Source organism: Heliangelus exortis, chromosome 1 (assembly GCF_036169615.1).
Source record: "Heliangelus exortis chromosome 1, bHelExo1.hap1, whole genome shotgun sequence".
Classification (NCBI taxonomy): Eukaryota; Metazoa; Chordata; class Aves; order Apodiformes; family Trochilidae; genus Heliangelus; species Heliangelus exortis.
The window spans coordinates 78870809-78885195 of NC_092422.1; the positions used below are offsets into that span (position 1 = coordinate 78870809).

Sequence of the window (14387 nt, forward strand, 5' to 3'; positions counted from 1 at the left end):
AGGAAAGCTACCTTTGGGTCTTGTAGTCAAGTACAAGATGTTTGTCAAACATAGATATATTCAATAGATTTAAATAAAAAAATGTTCATAGGACTTAATGAACTGAAATTGGTTTGTGTACCGTGTTCTTCAAGGGTATTGTGGATCTTGTTTTTTCATGGAGCAAAACAGAAAAAAATTACCTGCTCCTTCATTCGGTTTGGGTTTTCAGTTTTGAACAAATTGGTCAGAAAGCAAACAATTGTGGCTGGGCTGTGACCCTGGTGTTTATCTAGGAACTGCCACTGGTTCTGGTGTTCTGTTTCTCTGGAAGAAGCATGACTGATGCTGGAGTATTAGGAGATGCCTGTGCTGTACAGACATCTGGCACAGCTGGTTTTCCACCCAGACATTATGTTGTAATTGCTTCTGGGAATGTGGAGTGGGGTCAGAACTGAGTCAGGTATCTTCTGTGCACTCAGGTGTTCAGCTCCACTGTTGAGCACTCAGTTTCTCCATTTACAGAATTTTACATGAGTTTCCAACACAGGAGGTTTTGGGTGTCTTTTTTTTTTTAACTTTTGTCCAAAGCTGTAGGTGTGCATTTCATTGTTTTTAATTACAGCATAATACCAAAGCAGTCCTTTTCAAAACAAGAAAAAGTTGCTTTATGGTGCAGAATAACCAATAATTGTACAACTTAGTAAGTAATTAATTTTCGTTTTCCTGTTCTCCTCAGTGAAACTCACCACAAATACTTGAAATACAGTAGCATTTTGAAGATATTAATGTTTCTGGCACCAGCAGAACATTGTCTTCAAGTTGTAGTTTGATTCACATCATCATCTTTGGTGCCTTACTGTCTTTGACGGAACTGTTTTCTTGCTATAAAATTGCACAAGTAAGCAACTGGGGTGTAAAAAAAAAATATCAGGCCTGCACTAGATAACTGTAGGTCATCTTCATAAGCAGTTTTTGCAAAGCCCTTAGAGCGTTAGTTTCTCTCCTTGTTCTAAGTGACCTAAGTGATTTTTTTTTTTCTTCGTACTCATCTTTGCAGTACTTGTGTAATCATTCTGGTCAGACTTGTCAGTCTGGTCTTAAGTCTTCCTTTCTTTTTCTTAACATCTGTGGCCCCAGGAATCTACAGAAAATGTATGTGTATTCAGGAGGAATCTTGGTATCAGGGTGTTAGCTTTGTGCTATCCCATTGTTTTTGAACTCGGGTATCTAGCTTGTTTTCATGTGGGCATCCTTTTGACAGAAGGTACTCTTTAGTGGTTTTAAGATATGGTATATTTAAAAATACTTGATGTATTGGATACATACATTGATCTAATGGATAATGGTAAAACTGGGTTTTGTATATTTATTTATTTTTAAACATTCCCTTTCTTAAACCACGTTTTCATTTAATTAAGTAATTAGTGACTTGGAGTAGAATTAGGATGGGACAATCTTGCAGTTTGATGATTGCTTGTCTGTAATTACAATCTTCCCACTTACACCAACTTGCAGTTCATGGGCGAGAGAAAGTGTGCTGCCAGTCTTGCTTGTACAAGAAAAAGGTTAAAATAGAATTTCCCAGATGTTCACTGTGCTGAGAAGTTCACAGGTTTTTTAGACGTATATGTTTACTGGGGGGGAGGGAGCATGGCTGTACAGATGGGTTGCCAGGCAATTAATTCTTCCTACTTGGATTGCCTGTAATAGGAGACAATCCAGCTCTCATGAGCAGTGTAATATTATTTGCAAAAGGAAACTAACAAGTAACAATTTTCCTATTCTCTTTCTTCTTTCTTCTGTCTTCTCAGCCTCACTATAAACCTCCTTTCCTTTACTGTGTGTTTCTGAGAAATGGCTAATGATTGATATGATAGCAGTGCTGTCATTCTTTTTAACCAAAAAAAAAGTCATTTTTATTCTAGGTATTCTAATAGAGTCCCATTAAGGATGTATTGCTGACTGAAATATTGGCATGAAGGGCTCTCACTGAGCTGAGCCCAGAAATTAAGAAGTCAGGAAATCGGCTGCTGCATTGCAAAAGAACCTTGTGTGACACAGTATCTCCTGATTGGGGGGATCATTACTGCTATTATGACTCGACTTGCGTAGGAATTTTAAATTTCATCTGAATGTCAGTAATAACCCTCTTAGCAAATTATCCTGAATAAAATCACGAAGGCATTTTATATAATAGGTGTTGAATTACTGGATAGATTTGCTAATTAAATACTCTTTGTTCTGCTGCAGTTGACATTACAGGGTAAGATCTTGAACAATTATTCTCAACAGCTGTACTTTGTTAAGGGAAAAATTAACTACAAAGTTTATTTTTTTTTCTACACTTGAAGTTGGCAGATTTTTGAAATGTGCTTGAAAAAAATTCCATCATCCAATTGGTAATGTGAAGATAAATATGCAGGTGTTGCTGTGAAATCAGGTAACTACTGACTGCCTTATTAATGAATTTAGCAAGGCTTTATAATTGTCTGTTTTGTAGCTGTTGGCACTTACAAGTGATCTCCTGTCAGAATGGGTAGCACTAGCATATGCCAGTCACTTGATGAAGCTAACTTGTCTGTGACCCTCTTGTAATTACCTACAAATACTGCTGTTCTTGGAGATGACTGAGAAATGGTCTTTGTGTGTGGTCTTTTCTTAGTAGGGGGTAATCCTATTTAAAAAAAAAAAAAAAATGTTATCTTTATTACTGGTAAGAAATAGCATTATTTCAGAGAGTGAAGTAGAAAATGCCAGAGATTACCAAGGGGAAAAATGGTAGGCTGGCTTTTCATTTGCATGTAAATTCTTCATTTCTCTTTCCAATCTTAAAACTTTGTTTAAGGAAGTCCTGCTTGCTTTTGGAGAATGAAGGGAAAGGTATGCCCTTTCTTTGTCAGAGTTAGATAATAAGGACAAAGAGGTTGAATAAGCTGGAATTCTGGTTACTGCATATGAAATTTTATGTCGTGTACCAGAGATGTGTGTTTTTAAAATAATTTCCGACCTCCATGGAAAGGTGGTGGGCAGTGCCAGCTGTGAATCAATCACTAGAAGATAAATACAACTGAAATAAATTTTTAAGTTGATGTTAAAGTGGAATCAGGTGTGTCCAAGCACACGCAACCCAGAGTAAATCTCTAGTTAAGACTCACCATTTTCCTGTTCTTTGTCTACATATACCATTTAGGTCATCTGATCTTTTTGCAGTTTGAAACTCAGGCAGATTTCAGGCATCACATTGTGTGAATACCTAATTTGCAGCATCACTGGATGATCTTTAAATCAAGTGGATGTTTTCAACTTGGCTGCAAGCTTGGGAATCCACAGATAGCCGTATGTGCTTGTAGAACAACCCTGATAAAGACATTTGTTGTGAGCCAGTTGTATCAAAGTTACATCATGGTTTGGAATGTAAGCTTTCTTCAAGTGCCTTGAGAGGAATGGCATATAATATTTGCTAAATTCCTGTCTTTTTACTTTGGGAGAGTGAGTCCATCCTTAGGTGAAGCAATTTCTCTTTCAACATGAAAGTGGCTGGAAAAAGTGTCTGACCAGAAACTACATTGAAACATAGTATTAAGTTTGCAAAATGAAGCATTGCAAAACATGCCAGGGTAATATAGCTTTTGGTGTATGAATTAAAACAAACTGAAAAAACATAGTGGAACATCATTCTTGAGTATCCATCACTGTGATTATCTGAAGGCTTGGAAGTATTTAAGAAATTTGCCATTAATATTGAAGGATAGTGGTGTCCTTCTGCTTGTGTACTGTTATGTAGAGGTGAACGTTCCACCTTTTGTTTCAGAGTTGGTTGCTGCTATAGCTGTAGTCAGTATTGTGATAGTCAAGAATTTTTTGATTCATTTTGGCCTTATGAAAGTCCTGAGATTTCAGAACATGGTCTTATTCCCATCAACCATGGCCAGCTCTTCCATTTATCCTTCTTCTTTCCTCATCCCTGCTAATTTCCACTGTTCAGCCCCCTGTGACAGACTTCTTCTCTGCAAGTCATAGTTCTGCCTCTTGGGCAAATATGGCCAAGGAATATTGCAATTTAATTTATTAAAAATAATAAAGCGTAGAATAGATTACTAAATTTAATATAACCTGAAAAAATGGAGTGTTTCCTGACTATTGTTTAAGATAGAATACCAGATTGTTCAGATTCACCTGACAGACTCTGACCTATCATTACTGTAACAAGTTTTTCAAAGTCATCCTCCTCCAGACAACTAAGAGTTGAAATGTGTATGAGTAGCAGCACTAGCTGAAAGAACTGGGTGTGAAAGAACTGAGGTTTGTGCTGGGTGGAGGTGGAAAAGACTGAAGCCATGGAAGTGGGACTAACCAGGTGGAATCTGGAGCTATGTGCCAGAGCACCAGGATGCTGACTAAGAAGAAAATGGGAAATACACTGGAAACAAGGCCAGGTGACTGATGGAATGGGGACCATATGTGGTTCTCATGCACCAATCCCTTTCTGTTGCAGCAGTTACATATTTTATTCCTCAAACTGGTTTTATACTTTCTTTTCTGTGCTACAGATGTGTCTGTGGCTTCAGGTTATATGCTTTCCCACCCCTCTACACTATGCTGAGCAGTATTGGAGTTGGAAGTGGTAGCCTACACATGTGAGGTCTTTACAGCTACCTACCTATGAGGTTCAGAGAATTGCTATTCAGAGAGTGCACTCTTGGTTGAGGAGCAAACCTGAGGAGCAAACATGTGGATTTGTCCATAGATTCAGCATCTGCATCCCATCTCTGTCCCAGCTCCTTTTCCCAGTTCAGGTTTTCTCTTGAGTTGGTGTTTTGAAGGCTCGTTTTGAGATCATTACAAGAGTAATCAATCTTTTGACTAGGTTCTTCCTAAGTGAGCACCATCCAGGCTGTATGGAAGACAGGGTGATTTTAGGGAAAAACTTCATGACATAAGAGATGTGGTGATTGATAGGAAGGAGATGACTGACCTAAATTACTGAAAGAGGTTTAATTCTGGCATTTTCTGATCAGGCTTTATTTGAGCATTTGGTATAATGGTCTTTTTTTCCTAAGGCAGAATGTGTGTGCACATGCAATTTTGAGATTTGTTTTAATCTTGTTTTAGGGGAGTTAATAATAGCATTAATACAAGGTCAGATGAGAATTTACTCATGTAATAGGAATGAGTATTGAGATGACTGTGTGTTGCCAGGAGAGAGGTGGTTTGCTTTGTTTGGAAAGGTGAGAGCATTTGGAGTCAGCAACCTAATGGATATGTTTGCATGTGTTAGCTTGTAATTATATCATACACTAATCTTTGATTACTTTTTTTTTTTTTATTTCAGATTTTGATGCATACCAAGGAGATGGTGCAAAAGGTAATGCTGAGCATTTTCATTAAACACCAGCCCTTAAAGAGCACACCTGGTGAAATTTTTTTATTCTAGGAGAACTGTAGCCCAAACAGACCTGAAATCACTTCTTAGGATGCCTGGTTTACAAATGTAATCCTTCCTAATGGATTATAGCTTTTTTTCTTTTCCTACCACAGATATGATCTGGCCCCTGCTTGAAGCCTATGTGTGACTGTTTCAAGCAAATTAGCAACAGTGCTAATTAGAGTTTACTCACAGACGCGTTGAGCCATGTGTTCTAGTGTTTTATTACAGTTTATTTTTTTGGCATCCTTTAAACTCTTGTCACAGGGTGGTTTTTGACTATATGGAGTTTAACATGGACATAGCCATTCTTACAGCTGCATTGATTTTTCCACCACAGAACACATCAGATTTTAATTTTTTCAAGTTAATGTTACATAATTGTATGCATCTGCTCATTTTTTTTAGTGATGTTTACTGGTGCTGGCAATTTTTCTTTTCACCTTTTTCAATGCTATGCTTCTCCTATGCACCTCAGGCTTTTTTATGTGCTTCAATTTGTCTAGAATTTGCTATGTTATCCCAGAGTATTATGGCAGTTTGGCTGGTGTTTGAACACAATCTTTTCCAAGTAGGGCATTTAAACTTACAAGGATCAGAATGAGAGATGATACAAAGGACAAGAGTGTCAGTCAGAGAGAAGGTTTCAAGTGTTCCTCTCGAAATGTAGTTGTTCTGTAGATCATCCTGGGGATACAAAACTTGCAGGTCATAGTAGCTAGCAACTTGTGTAAAAGGAGTACCCTGTTCCCTGAAAGATCTGCTAATTACAAAGGTGATTATGTTATGGCAGAAGAAAAAAGATGGGAGCAGGAAGATAGAAATATGAAACATAATCTGAAAAAGTGTAAGAAGAGCAGCCTAGTTTGGACAGGACTGTGGTATTCTCAGTTACTGTATTCATTAACCAATACTTTCACTAGATTTGTTTGAAATAAAGTATCTAAGGTGGTGGGTTTTTTTGGTTGATAGGTTGGTTTTTTTGCTTGTTTTTGGGTTGTGGTTTGTTTTTTTTTTAATCTAGAATGACTTTTTTTTTTTTTTTTCAGTAGTATTGTGATGGCTACAAGTGACATAAGATAACTGATGGTAGTACTGTCCTTCCTGTACATTTGCTAAATGCTTACCTGAATAGCCTGGATTTGTCCATCAGTCTTTGAGTCAAAATGATCTTGAGTCCTAGCAGTCCAAAGTTATTTCTGTTGGTTCTCAAGATCAGACTTGTTCACTGACTTACTTTTCTAGCATTCATTTATTAAAATTTTAGCACACATATACACAAATGAATGGTGTTTTGTCAGCGGTTTAAGTTTCATTATTCTCTTCAAACTCAAATAGATCTTAATGAATTTTATGGACTTCTCAGATGAACTTGCTTTACATTTTCCTGCTTTTAGTATTGAAGGGATAATATATGGACAGTAATCTTTTCGAATCTTGAAGGCAAGACTTTAAAAAGATGGAGTGGTTCTGTTTTGTTGTTCAAACCAGTTTGTTTCATTTAGATGAACCTTGAGGTGATCTATGGAGACACAGATTCCATTATGATAAACACTAATAGCACCAACTTGGATGAGGTCTTCAAGCTGGGAAACAAGGTAAAGAATTTTTTTCTTTTTCATGCTTTTCTACATGTCTCTGTTGTAACACTGAATGGAGCAGATGGTATTAGGAGGGGACTCCATAGCACAAGCAGAGAATAGGCCATGAGGAAGAAGCACATGACCACATGTGGAAGCTATAGGGTAGTAAAAGCTCAGAGGCTCAGAGTACCTTATCTTCAGGTGTAGCTACTCTGTGCATTTTTAGAAGTGGTTAAATTAAAATGAAACATTTCATTGTATAATGAGCTTTTTTGCCAATTGTAAGCTACCAGGAAAGGCTCTGAATACTTGGTAAGCCAAAATTTAAGTTACAATTCCTCCATCTTAGTTCTAGTTACAGTGTGAGCACAATTTTTATTCTAATGCTTTTTGTTTTGATGTGAGAGATATGTCAGCTTAGTTTTGTTCAGATGTGTAGTATGTATTGCACATTATGTGCTATCAGATTTTCAGTTGTAAAAAAAATACTGATTTCCAGGGTATGCTAGATATGGAAGAGATGTGTTTGATTAGCAGTTGACAATTGACTGTGTGCAACATTTATGTCTCGCTGAAATCATGGAAAAGAAGTGAGAAATGTTTCAGAACATTTTAGAAAAGATGTGAGAGAAGTTTGTATTTGAAAGATGGAAGAAATGTTGATATAAATGAGAGCTATGGAAGCTTTTAAAACCCAAAGAAAACATAGAGGGTTTTCTGTATGTTATAACATAGGGTTATCTTCAGAGGGTATTCAGCTTCCTGAGCTGAAAGACAGGGGCAAAGAGTAGAATAATTCCCCCATAATCCAGGAGAAAGCAGTTAACAATGTGCTATGGCACCTGAACATTCACAAGTCTATGGAGATGAATGGGATCCCCCTGAGAGTACTGAGGGAGCTGGCAGAGGAGCTTGCCAAGCTGCTCTCCATCATTTATCAGCAGTCCTGGTTATCAGGGGAGATCCCAGGCAACTGGAGGGTTTCCAGTGTGACACCCATTGACAGGAAGGACTGGAAAGAGGATCTGGGGAACTTGCAGGCCTGTCAGCCTGACCTCATTACTGAGGAAGATGATGCAGTGGTTCATATTTTGTGTGCTTGTGCAGAACAACCAGGGGTCAGGCCCAGCCAGCATGGGTTCCTGAAAGTCAGGTCCAACCTGATCTCCTCTTATGGACCAGGTGAAACACCTTGTGGACAAGGTGAGGTTGTGTATGTTGTCTGCCTGGACTTAAGTGAAACCTTTGACACTTGTCTCCCACAACATTTTTCTGGTGGCTCCTGGCTTAGACAGGTGTACTCTGTGCTGGGTGAAAAAAAGACTGGATGTCTGAGCTGAGAGAGTTGTGGTGAACAGAGTTAAACCCAGTTGGTGGCTGGTGACCAATGGTGTTTCCCAATGGGGTGAGTTCTGCTTAATGTCTTCATCAGTGATCTGGATGAGCAGATGGAGTGCACCTTCAGCTTACAGATGACACCAAACTGTGGGAGTGTTGATCTGCTCAAGAGTAGGAAGGCTCTGCAGAGACATCTGGACAGGTTGGATCGATGTGCTGGAGCCAACTGTATGAAATTTAACAAGGCCAAGTGTCAGATCCTGTACTTGGAATGTAATGTAATGGAACCTCATGTAATGCTACAGTCAAGGGGAAGAATGGCTGGAAAGCTGCCTAGACAAAAAGGACCTGGGTGTGTTGGTTGATAGACAGATGAACATGAGGTATCAGTGTGCCTAGGTGTCAAGAAGGCCAAGAGCATTCTGGCTTGTATCAAGAACAGTGTGGCCAGCAGGAGAAGGGAAATGATGGTGTCCCTGTACGCAGCACTGGTGAGGCTGCAACTCCAGTCCTGTGTTCAGCTCTGGGCTGAAAGACATTGAGCTGCTGGAGTGAGTTCAAAGAAGGGCAACCAGGCTGGTGAAGTGTCTGGAGAATAAATCCTTTGAGGAGTGGCTGAGGGAACTGGGAATGTTTAGTTTGGAGAAGAGGAGGGTGAGGGGAAACCTTATCCACTCTCTACAGCTATGTGAAAGGAGGTTGTAGTGACCTGTATGTTGGCTTCTTTTCCCAAGTAAATAATAATAGGACTAGAGAAAATTTCCTGAAGTTGCACTGAAAGAGGCTTAGAGTGGGTATGGGGAAGAATTTCTCTACTGAGAGAGTAGTCAGGCTCTGAAATGAGCTGCCCAGGGACATGGTGGAGTCACCATCCCTGGAGGTGTTCTAGAAACGTGTTGGTGTGGCACTTCAGGACATGCTCTTGTGGGCATGATGGGTTTTTCTGGATTGATTGTTGGACTCAGTGATCTTACAGGTCTTTTCCAACTGTGATGGTTCTACAAGACATAGCAATTTTAAGGCAAGAGTGATTCTCTTTGTTCTAATTGAGTACTTTGAGAAGAGGATGTATCTCAGGAGGAGGTAAAAAGCAGTGATATCGTGATGATCAAGAAAGATCATGTGTATAAATCAAGAAAGATTTATACAATAAAGAGAAATTTTTCTTTTTTTTCTTTGACACATGGAAGACTATATGTGGTTTCAAGATCCAGTAGTGTATAAGAAAGTTTAATCTTACTCTAACCCTGTGTGTATGGGTGACTTAGTTTTTTAATTAAAAAACATTATGGAATAACAGTAATAATCTTTCTAAAGTCTGGCAAGGTCATCATCATAGGTTAAATACTTCTGACTTTGATTCAGTGTTATGGAAAGAACAGGTAGGTTTTTGAACTTATCACCTGCTTAATGTGAATCAAATTTTAGGTTTTTTTTTATCCCATGTACTTCCTATCTTGCGTCTGTTTTTTTATGAAAACAGAAGAAAACCAGACATGTTTTGAATGTTTTCATGTTTTTATGGTACTTCTGCTTTAATGTAGACTTTTTGGAAGACACACAGGTTTACTGCAAACAATTGTGGTGAGAGCAGTTAGTGCATGTATCCCTCTTCTGATGTAAAGCATCAGTGTTGAAGCATTTCTCCAAAAGATTAATTTTGTTTTTCCATTGGAGAAAATTCTCTCATCTTCTTCCTGAATTTTTCCATCTAATGCCATGTGTCACAAGTTTCTGGATATACTTACTCTCCTGCCCTTTACCCCCAATATTTATATCCATGCTTCTTTTAGTCATGAGCAGCATTTTGTATGTTATTTTCTGTAAATCCTTGAGAATCAGATTTGCTGGTACAATCAAACTGTACTGTTTTTTTAAGTATTTTATTAGCATGATGTTAAAAAAATTGAAAATACGTGAAAAATAGCAGAAATATGAACCTATAGGCAAAATGGTTTTACTTCATGAGGTCCTTTGTAATTTATAAATATACAAGGGGTATAAATTCTAAGGATAGACACAGGTTATTAGGTCTTGATATTTTCTGCAGTGGGGAGAATGGAGATCCAAGTGAAAAAATTAAATGCTGCATACATAGAAAATTTGGGAAATAAGGGAAAAATAAGGGAAAAAACTGGTTAAAACTGGTAACGTAGGCTTAAAGCTAAATAGAAAACTAATGAGATTCTATGCTTGAAAGTACTGTTCCTGTCATACAGGAGCTATGTGTTAGAAAACAAAACAGCTTTAATTTACATAAAACTTCAGTAAGCAGGAGAAAAAGATAGTTACAGTTTGTGGTCTCTGACAAGAGAACTGGAAAAAAAGAAATAAAAGTGGACATGGGGGCACTGAAAATAGAAGTAAATAATGTTGTAGAGGAAAGAAAATGAAATGAAGAGTAATGAAAATGAGAAAATGAAGGATATCTGAGGAGCGATATGCAGATAGCCTGTTGAATAATGTAAAGTAAATGTGCCTGAAAAAAGAAAAATGCTAGTGGGGAACTTCTAGCCAAGTGAGTAAATGTGTGGTGGAACCATAGTTTGTTGCTGGAAGTACATGCTGCTTTTGAGATGTTGCTTTTCTTTTTCCTGTGAATAAAAGGAAGAGATGTGGAGCACCTTGATGTTTGGTACTGTATTAATACAACATATCAAGTGCAATTTCAACCTTTTGTATTTGGATCAGACATAGCCTGTGTTTAGAAAAATGACACCTTTCCCCTCAAAGATAACGGGCTACAGAAAATGTAGGTATATTGTGGGGAAGGGTATAAATAACCACTTGCCCACTTGTGCATGCTTTTCCTGTGCATGCACGCATGGTGTTCTGGTCTGCAGTCCTTTGTTTGCTTCATTTGTATGAGAGGCTAGAGGGACTGGCTGACCTAGGAAAATGGGGCTGGAGTCAGTTCTCTGCAGTCACATTCAGCCCCGTGCTTCTCTGCACTGCTTAATTTCGTTAGGGAGTTAAATTTACCAAGCTGTAAATCCTGAAAAACCCAGTAGGTGAACCTTAATTTTAATAGTAGCTCATCGTTACTACTGTGTATTTAATTTCATGATTAATTATATCTGATGAGTCTTTAAAACGTGCATGAAAACACACAGTGTGTAATGTTACTTGTTTTAAAACTTAAAAATGATGCGTTCGAGATGGAGGTTAAATTCTTCCATAGCTGTTAAGGTGCTGCATTTTGTTTTAATGTTGGTCAATTCACAGATCAAAAATGAAGTCAATAAACTCTATAAATTGTTGGAAATTGATATTGATGGAGTCTTTAAGTCCTTGCTACTGTTAAAGAAGAAGAAGTATGCTGCCCTGACTGTGGAACCAACAGGAGATGGAAAATATATTACTAAACAAGAATTGAAAGGATTGGATATCGTCCGAAGAGACTGGTGTGATCTTGCAAAAGAGACTGGAAAGTGAGTTTCTTTGTGGTGTTGTCCTCTTTACTGTTTCAAACTGTACATGCTTCATAAACACTTGATACTGCATGGCTGCTTGCTGAACAGTGCAGATTGGTGACTCACAACAGTGTTGGGGCATCTTAATCTGATTTTTGTGGGAGATGGTGGCAAACATTCCATTCTGGCATTGGTGACATTATACTTGGGCAAGTCCAAATGTCTAATTTCACTCTGTTTTTGCATCTTCTGTGGAGGCTGTGCATTTGAGTGGTCACAAAGATCAGTTTAAGACAGCGGTGGGTGCTGTAAATCTTTAGAATCATAGGTTTTAGGTCAGGTTGTTCTTCAAAGAAGCTCTTTCAGTATCCTCTCGTAAAGCTGGAGGAGGAGAGGAAAGCTGAGGAGGTGACTCCTTCCCCAAAGACCATTTCTCTTCCATTTTCAAATGAGGCTGTTCTGATACTTCATTATGGTGGATATGGCATGATGATTTATTAATCGTCATTCCCTGGAGCATTTTCATACTGAAATTCAGTGTAGAGAATGCGCTTAGCACTGTAGGAAGAAAGCTGGAGTGGGTGGAGAAGTGGTCATCTGAGGTCTGACTCAACGTCTATTGCCTACTGCCTCTTGAAAATCTAAATTGTGGTTCAAATGTATCCAAAAATGAATACTTTTTTACATTTGTAAAAATACACCACATACTTACTGTTCTTAAGACTTGCATTTTCTAAGAAAAGATGCATCATAATAGAAGCAAATTTTCCAAGTTAGGAATGTATTAGTAATTAAAGCTATACAAATGGTTGAGAGAGTTCTTTAGTGACTAACTCTTCTGCAGCTGGCAGATCTTCCATCCACATTTTACAGAAATAGGCAAGACTTTGCTTACTTGATATGTTCTCTTCTCCCCCATCTTAAGATACCTGTTATGAAATAATCAATGGCAAAATTAAATTTGAGCAGAAAATAGAAAGCAGTTGTACTCAGCAATTTCAGATCACTGTTTTAACAGTAGAAACATTTACAGTAATTTGCTTTTAGTAAAATAAGTAAACATATAAAACTCAACATGAAATATCCTGGTAAATTTCTATAAATTTTGCATCAGACTTCATCCTCAGCTTCCTTAATTTTTACAAGTAACCCAGGAAAAGAGAGGATAGTCTTTATTGTAATGGTTTTGCTTTGAATGTCTTAAGCTTTTCTTAATTTCTGGACTATTTTTGCAGCTATGTAATTGGTCAGATTCTTTCTGATCAGCCCCGAGACATAATTGTGGAAAATATTCAGAGGCGGCTTATAGAAATTGGAGAAAATGTGGTCAGTGGTCAAATCCCAGTAAATCAGTTTGAAATAAACAAGGTAAATGATATTTCATCTCTTTTCTGTCTCAGAACAACTTTACTGTTCCTGGATATATTGGCTGCTGATAAAAGCCTTTGGAATACTTATGCTGTGAAATATCAAGAGTTTTATTAGATATTGAATAGCATGGAACATATTGCAAATATCCTACACTATGAGGAAAAAAACTACCTTGTGGGACCGGAAGCCTGTCTTGCTTCAGAATAGTAATTTTGTCCTGTTCCATCCTTCTGTCTTCTCTTCTCATTTTGTACTTTGAGAATAACGTGATAGCTCACGCTTTCAGGAGAAGTTTTCTCTTAAATTGGTATTTAATATTCCAGATTTAAAATACATAAACTGAGGAATGCAGCAGAAAAGAATAAACCATTCTGTTTTCTAGAAAACTGATATAAACCCATACTATTTTTAGTTTGCTTCCCTTCAAAACTTTACAGAAGAAAGCGAATAGTAATTCTGAGATCTCATTCCAGACTTCCCAGCAGGAAGAAGTAAAATGCTCTGCTTTATCTACAGGAGTTCTAGCAAAGAGCAGTATGGTTTTGGTTTATTGTTATGAGTGCTCAATAAAACCTGAATTTTTAAGTGCAAAAGCCCTGCTAGGGGTGTTTCTTTAATGACTTGGTTGTTAGGTGCCCCTCTCATGCTTCTAATAGAAGAGTTTCACTAAATTTGCTCCATATCTTCTCCTAGCCAGACATCTGCCTGCTCTGTAAGACTGTGTTAAGCCAACAGTAATGAAATGTGTTCAGGTTGTCATGTGAGTGTTGGAAAAATCAGTGAATTTTTATGGTTGACTTAAGAAAACCCAAACTGCTCCAATTGCAGATATTCTAAGTGTACTTCATATCCCATTAAAAAAACATACAGAATAATTTCCACTGTAAATGCCTGAATGCTCCTTTGTTTTACTACTTGAGAAAAAAATTAAATAATGCGTTTTACACATTACATCAGATGTATAAGTTACTTCTAAGAATTGGGTAAATGGGAAATATTTAAACATAGGATTCTATGTCAAGAGAACTCATTGTGGAATATCAGTAACAAGAGATGCATGGAAGGATTTAAATCAGCTGTACCATCATGCTACAGAGCTTTTAAATACACTTAACTAGTTGATATTCAGATGACCTGGGCTGGTGCAGGGGTAAGAGGATAATCTCTGGCTGTGTTGTTGTGTTTTGTGTAATGTTTTCATATTCAATTTAGTTTCATTTTAAAACAATTGCATTATATTTGTAACTGCTTTTAATTGTTGTGCTTGTTGTAATG

At 37.6% G+C, this 14387-nt stretch overlaps 1 protein-coding gene across 2 annotated transcripts in view; it reads left to right on the plus strand.

Annotated features, from left to right (window-relative positions):
- The window catches only part of POLA1 (DNA polymerase alpha 1, catalytic subunit), a 193829-nt gene that overhangs the window by 67853 nt on the left and 111589 nt on the right, over positions 1 to 14387 (plus strand). For both annotated transcript variants that reach the window (XM_071750219.1, XM_071750211.1), the window contains exons 27-30: positions 5315 to 5347; positions 6913 to 7005; positions 11554 to 11759; positions 12977 to 13109. In XM_071750219.1, coding sequence (XP_071606320.1) covers positions 5315 to 5347; positions 6913 to 7005; positions 11554 to 11759; positions 12977 to 13109 — 465 coding nt within the window. The remainder of the gene's footprint in view (positions 1 to 5314; positions 5348 to 6912; positions 7006 to 11553; positions 11760 to 12976; positions 13110 to 14387) is intronic.